This window comes from Pecten maximus, chromosome 1, assembly GCF_902652985.1.
Source record: "Pecten maximus chromosome 1, xPecMax1.1, whole genome shotgun sequence".
NCBI lineage: Eukaryota > Metazoa > Mollusca > Bivalvia > Pectinida > Pectinidae > Pecten > Pecten maximus.
Window position 1 is genome coordinate 1245139 of NC_047015.1, and position 7951 is coordinate 1253089.

The window sequence follows — 7951 nt, forward strand, 5'->3', positions numbered from 1 at the left end:
CATGGATTCAGATCCAGGGGTACTTGTTGTAGGATCATGGATTCAGATCTAGGAGGTACTTGTTGTAGGATCATGGATTCAGATCTAGGAGGTACTTGTTGTAGGATCATGGATTCAGATCCAGGGGTACTTGTTGTAGGATCATGGATTCAGATCCAGGGGTACTTGTTGTAGGATCATGGATTCATATCTAGGAGGTACTTGTTTAAGGATCATGGATTCAGATCTAGTGGGTACTTGTTGTAGGATCATGGATTCAGATCTAGTGGGTACTTGTTGTAGGATCATGGAATCAGATCTAGGAGGTACTTGTTGTAGGATCATGGTTTCAGATCTAGGGGTACTTGTTGTAGGATCATGGATTCAGATCTAGGAGGTACTTGTTGTAGGATCATGGATTCAGATATAGTGGGTACTTGTTGTAGGATCATGGATTCAGATCTAGTGGGTACTTGTTGTAGGATCATGGATTCAGATCTATGGGGTACTTGTTGTAGGATCATGGATTCAGATCTAGGAGGTACTTGTTGTAGGATCATGGATTCAGATCTAGGGGGTACTTGTTTTAGGATCATGGATTCAGATCTAGGAGGTACTTGTTTTAGGATCATGGATTCAGATCTAGGGGGTACTTGTTGTAGGATCATGGATTCAGATCTAGGAGGTACTTGTTGTAGGATCATGGATTCAGATCTAGGAGGTACTTGTTTTAGGATCATGGATTCAGATCTAGGAGGTACTTGTTTTAGGATCATTAAAGCTTTTCTCTCATCACATAATAAGCAACTGCACAGTTATATTACAAAGTACATATACATATACTGAAAGGAAACGCAATTAGGACCTCCCCGGTTTACTACCGGAAATATAAATATGTAATGGTGTCGTTAAAGACAGAGAACCACTCATCCAGGTACGTCTAGTATTCTGGTCACTCATCCAGGTACGTCTAGTATTCTGGTCACTCATCCAGGTACGTCTAGTATTCTGGTCACTCATCCAGGTACGTCTAGTATTCTGGTCAAATATAAGGTACGTCAAGTATTCTGGTCAAATCTCAGGTACGTCTAGTATTCTGGTCAAATCTCAGGTACGTCTAGTATTCTGGTCAAATCTCAGGTACGTCTAGTATTCTGGTCAAATCTCAGGTACGTCTAGTATTCTGGTCAAATCTCACGTGGATGAATGGTATCCCTAAAAATTAAGAAGCGTTCTGGGTCCTTATCGTCTATACCCCAGGCTAAATGGTCTTAAATGCGTGTCTTTTTCCTTTCAGTATAGTTTTCATAAATGCAAGGTAATGTATAAACCATTATATATACATGTAGAATAATATTAACTATATAAACAACATTATAGCGAATTAATCAATACAATGACACACGCTGGAGAAACACACAGCTGATGTTGTGGCTGATCGAACCGGATTCGATATTAAACGGTTGTCAATGTATAGCTGTTGTATGACCTAGGGTGACGTCATTATGATAAAAAGTACTTTTTGACCTCCCTTAGATGACACACATATATATACTGACAGACACCGTGTTTGTTGAATTGATAAAACATGACCGTGATCAGAATCTGTCACGCGCATGGAACTATGTAATAGTGTCTTATCGTGGTGTCAAGTTGGTGGCCATCTTTAGCACGAGAGGACCACCATTGTGATGGACTTTTGATGTAGTTATCTTAATGACTACATAAATATACACTGATATACGATAGAGTGGTATATCACACCTTATAAAACACACAGGCAGTCATTACACAGCTCTTACTGTCCAGTCGTAAAGATACTTGCGTGGGTAAACAATTACCACAAAGACCACACTGATGTGTACAACTTATTACCTACTACGCCGTGGTGATGGATAGGGCACAGTGATGCTCGCCAGGCGACAGATGATGGCGGCATTTATTAGCTTGGTGACATAAACGCTACATAGTGAATTGTCTCGTTTACATCAACATCCGTAGCCAGGCGTCCGAGGCCATATATTTGACAGTGCTAATTCATTAGCGGGCCCACCTGTTAGGGCATCAGCTCTAACATCCTCAGGTACACATTACTGACGTTTATTTGTTTGTGCCACAACACGCGCGGAGCTTGGCCTTTTATTTTAGATATTGTTTAATGTATGCAATAACCAAGTGACAAACCGCTGCTTGTCACGTGAAATCGGCACTCCAAATTTGGGACAAACATATAAAAGTCAAACGCTCCCACTTTTTTAATCCATTTCAATACATTATATGTCAAGTTAAGTAACAAAAACAAAAACAAAAAAATGATGTATACCCGATCACGGTACTCGAGTGTCTGATGACAAAGTTAATGTACGACTGATCACGGTACTCGTGTGTCTGATGACAAAGTTAATGTAAACCCGATCACGGTACTCGAGTGTCTGATGACAAAGTTAATGTACACCCGATCACGGTACTCGTGTGTCTGATGACAAAGTTAATGTACACCCGATCACGGTACTCGAGTGTCTGATGACAAAGTTAATGTACACCCGATCATGGTACTCGTGTGTCTGATGACAAAGCTAATGTACACCCGATCACGGTACTCGTTTGTCTGATGACAAAGTTAATGTACACCCGATCATGGTACTCGTGTGTCTGATGACAAAGTTAATGTACACCCGATCACGGTACTCGTGTGTCGAATGACAAAGTTAATGTACACCCGATCACGGTACTCGAGTGTCTGATGACAAAGTTAATGTACACCCGATCACGGTACTCGTGTGTCTGATGACAAAGTTAATGTACGACTGATCACGGTACTCGAGTGTCTGATGACAAAGTTAGTGTACACCCGATCACGGTACTCGTGTGTCTGATGACAAAGTTAATGTACACCATCGGGTACTCGTGTGTCTGATGACAAAAATGACATTATTGATATATTTGCGTTTAATTAGACATGCATGTATAACATAGAATAAAAAATCGCCACTTGGAGAATCCTCGGTGTATAACGTCAAACTATAAATAAAGGCCAGGCCACCATCCTGTAGAGCGACTGTTTTGTTATAACTGCAGGTTCCGGTAGTAAACGACAACTGAGATTGATTTTGTTGTCATGACAGACACTGCGTTAACGAGCAGTCCCTTTAGCCACACAGCTCACCTTTCTCAGGATGACGTTTATTGGCTGATTCTCAGGATGACGTTTATTGGCTGATTCTCAGGATGACGTTTATTGGCTGATTCTCAGGAAGACGTTTATTGGCTGATAAATGCATTTTATCATATACTGCAACTCATATAAAATAAATGTAGGTGCTTGTTGATTAAAAACACATATACAACCAAGACATAAACGGACACGTGTACTTTAAGGGGGCTAAATAATTATACATATACATCATTATATCAAAACCAATAAAAGGAAATAAGTAATATCGGAGAATGATTGCCCTAAATTCAAGAAAATAGCACAGTGATCAATATTCGAACATCCGAGATTGAGATTTACCAAGAGTGACAAATATCGCCACTTTGATGTAACAAGCGTGATGGTAGACAAAACATGTCACAAACTTGGTATAGGGGAACAAACTGATGTTACAAGCGTCTGGTAGACAAAAATATGTCACAAACGTGATATAGGGGAACAAACTGATGTTACAAGCGTCTGGTAGACATACATGTCACAAACTTGATATAGGGGAACAAACTGATGTTACAAGCGTCGTGGTAGACAGAGACATGTCACAAACATCGTGGTAGACAGAGAGATGTCGCAAACGTCGTGATAAATTGAAAAACTGATGTAACAAATGTTGTGATATACGGAAGGTTGGTGTTACAAACGTCGTGAGGTACAGGAAAATTGATTTCACAAACGTCGTGATGTCACATGCGTCGTGATGTACGGAAATATTGATTTCGTGACAGACATAGCACCGATGTCACAAACGTCATGACAATCATAGCAATGATGACACTAAGTAGTGATATACGGAAATATTGATGTCATTAACGTCAAATTATACGATAATAACTTCTGTCACAAACGTCGTGTTGTACGAAAACATTGATGTCACAAACGTCGTGATATATGGAAAACCGGTGTCACTGCCGTCATAAGATACGGAAACTTAGATGTGACTAACGCCGTGAGGTACGGAAACTTAGATGTGACTAACGCCGTGAGATACTGAAACTTAGATGTGACTAACGCCGTGAGATACGGAAACTTAGATGTGACTAACGCCGTGAGAGACGGAAACTTAGATGCGACTAACGCCGTGAGATACGGAAACTTAGATGTGACTAACGCCGTGAGATACGGAAACTTAGATGTGACTAACGCCGTGAGATACGGAAACTTAGATGTGACTAACGCCGTGAGATACGGAAACTTAGATGTGACTAACGCCGTGAGAGACGGAAACTTAGATGTGACTAACGCCGTGAGATACGGAAACTTAGATGTGACTAACGCCGTGAGATACGGAAACTTAGATGTGACTAACGCCGTGAGAGACGGAAACTTAGATGTGACTAACACCGTGAGAGATAAAAACATTGATATCACTAGCGTCCAGATACGGATACATTGATGTCAAAAAAATGTTTTAAAAAGCAGCAAATCACAACCTTTGTGACATCAATATTGATGTACCTGACGACGTTTGTGACAACAATGTTTCTGTATCTCACGACGTTTGTGACATCAATATTTTTTCTGTCTATCACGAATTGACTGCCACAAACATACAGATGCGCCCAAGATGTTCACTTTCCTGCTGGTGCAAAATGAGTATTTCAGGTGTAGTAAACAGTAATGCACACATCAGTTTAAAGGGCAGAAGGAAATGTCCCACCTAATGTGAAGAAGCTACATGATATCAGTATATGTATCTAATTTCATGGAAAACATCTCCAGCCGTTGATGCATGGCTTACATTTCCCTTCTGCTATTAGCATTTAATCGTTTATGTCTACCGGTAACAGTGTGCATGCATTTCACGAGCTTTGATGCGCGCTCGAGTTATTGGCCTCTGACAAACTGCGGCAGTGCGATACGCGTTTTACTTACTGACATGAAGAACGAAACAATAAATAAGTGTTGGCGAGGTGTCTGAGGAGTCAAATACCCGAAAACAACCATATCGGCAGTGAGTGAGAAACGAGGTGAAATCAATATCATAACCCAACAAATCGACAGTGAGTGAGAATAGGGAAGAGAGAAATACTAAAAAAACAAAACAAATCGGCAGTAGGTGAGAATAGGGAAGAGAGAAATACTAAAAAAAACACGCAACGGCAGTGAGTGAGAATAGGGAAGAGAGAAATACTAAAAAAACCAACACATCGGCAGTAGGTGAGAATAGGGAAGTGAGAAATACTAAAAAACACACACATCGGCAGTGAGTGAGAATAGGGAAGTGAGAAATACTAAAAAAAAACCCACATCGGCAGTAGGTGAGAATAGGGAAGTGAGAAATACTAAAAAAAAAAAAAAAACATCGGCAGTGAGTGAGAATAGGGAAGTGAGAAATACTAAAAAAAAACAACACATCGGCAGTAGGTGAGAATAGGGAAGTGAGAAATACTAAAAAAAAAACATCGGCAGTGAGTGAGAATAGGGAAGAGAGAAATACTAAAAACCCAACACAACGGCAGTAGGTGAGAATAGGGAAGAGAGAATTACTACAAAAAAAAAAAAAAAAAAAAAAATCGGCAGTAGGTGAGAAGAGGGAAGTGAGAAATACTAAAAAAAAAAAACATCGGCAGTGAGTGAGAATAGGGAAGTGAGGAATACTAAAAAAAAAAACCACATCGGTAGTAGGTGAGAATAGGGAAGAGAGAAATACTAAAAAAAAAAAAAAAAAAAAAATCGGCAGTAGGTGAGAAGAGGGAAGTGAGAAATACTAAAAAAAAACACGTCGGCAATAGGTGAGAATAGGGAAGAGAGAAATAATAATAATAAAAAAAAAAAAATCGGCAGTAGGTGAGAATAGGGAAGTGAGAAATACTAAAAAAACACACAACGGCAGTAGGTGAGAATAGGGAAAAGAGAAATACTACAAAAAAAAAAAAAAAAAAAATCGGCAGTAGGTGAGAAGAGGGAAGTGAGAAATACTAAAAAAACAACACGTCGGCAGTAGGTGAGAATAGGGAAGAGAGAAATACTAAAAAAAACCAACAAATCGGCAGTAGTATATCATAACTAAATTCACAACTCTACAGTATATCACAACTCTACAGTATATCACAACTCTACAGTATATCACAACTTATATCACAACTCTACAGTATATCACAACTCTATAGTATATCACAACTTATCTCACAACTCTACAGTATATCACAACTATACAGTATATCACAACTCTACAGTATATCACAACTCTACAGTATATCACAACTTATCTCACAACTCTACAGTATATCACAACTCTACAGTATATCACAACTCTACAGTATATCACAGCTCTACAGTATATCACAACTCTGGGGTATATCACAACTCTACAGTATATCACAACTTATCTCACAACTCTACAGTATATCACAACTTATCTCACAACTCTACAGTATATCACAACTTATCTCACAACTCTACAGTATATCACAACTTATCTCACAACTCTACAATATATCACAACTCTACAGTATATCACAGCTCTACAGTATATCACAACTCTACAGTATATCACAACTCTACAGTATATCACAACTTATCTCACAGCTCTACAGTATATCACAGCTCTACAGTATATCACAACTTATCTCACAACTCTACAGTATATCACAACTCTACAGTATATCACAACTCTACAGTATATCACAACTTATATCACAACTCTACAGTATATCACAACTCTACAGTATATCACAACTCTACAGTATATCACAACTTATCTCACAGCTCTACAGTATATCACAGCTCTACAGTATATCACAACTCTACAGTATATCACAACTTATATCACAACTCTACAGTATATCACAACTCTACAGTATATCACAACTTATATCACAACTCTACAGTATATCACAGCTCTACAGTATATCACAACTCTACAGTATATCACAACTCTACAGATATCACAATTTTACAGTTTTATCAAAATTACAGTATATCAAAATTTAAATTTCCAAAAACTCTACGTATATCACAAATCTAAAAATTAAGTTTTCACAACTTTTCACAAAAAAAAGGGTTATACCCCACAACTCAAAAGAATCAAAACCTTACAGTTACCCAAAACCCCCTACAGTATATCAAAACTTTTACAGATATCCAAACTTAAGTATATCACAACTTTTTTTAAAAATTTTCACCCCCTTCTACAGTATATCAAAACTTATTTTCAAAACCTCTAAAGTAATAAAACCCTTTATCTCAAAAACCTCAAAAATTTTTCCCTTTTCCCAAAAACTCTACATATATCCCCACTCTCCCCGTATATCACAACTCACATTTAATATAAACAAACCTCACATTTATTTTCAAACTCTACAGTAATCAAAATTTAACTACACCCCTTTTACAGTATACCCAAAACTCACGGGATATACAACTTACCCTCACAACTCTACAGTATATCACAACTCTACAGTATATCACAACTCTACAGTATATCACAACTTATATCACAACTCTACAGTATATCACAACTCTACAGTATATCACAACTCTACAGTATATCACAACTTATCTCACAGCTCTACAGTATATCACAGCTCTACAGTATATCACAACTCTACAGTATATCACAACTTATATCACAACTCTACAGTATATCACAACTCTACAGTATATCACAACTTATATCACAACTCTACAGTATATCACAGCTCTACAGTATATCACAACTCTACAGTATATCACAACTCTACAGTATATCACAACTCTACAGTATATCACAACTCTACAGTATATCACAACTTATCTCACAGCTCTACAGTATATCACAGC

General features: G+C 38.1%; 2 protein-coding genes across 2 annotated transcripts; one reads left to right on the forward strand and one right to left on the reverse strand.

Annotated features, from left to right (window-relative positions):
* Positions 1–320: 320 nt before the first annotated feature.
* Positions 321–719, reverse strand: LOC117339887 (protein FAM186A-like). Its single transcript, XM_033901603.1, has one exon. The coding sequence runs from the start codon at positions 717–719 to the stop codon at positions 321–323; it is 399 nt and encodes a 132-aa protein (XP_033757494.1).
* LOC117339898 lies at positions 718–4583 on the forward strand. The gene is made up of 2 exons (XM_033901613.1): positions 718–736; positions 4189–4583. The coding sequence occupies exons 1-2, from the start codon at positions 718–720 to the stop codon at positions 4581–4583; spliced, it is 414 nt and encodes a 137-aa protein (XP_033757504.1).
* Positions 4584–7951: the final 3368 nt, after the last annotated feature.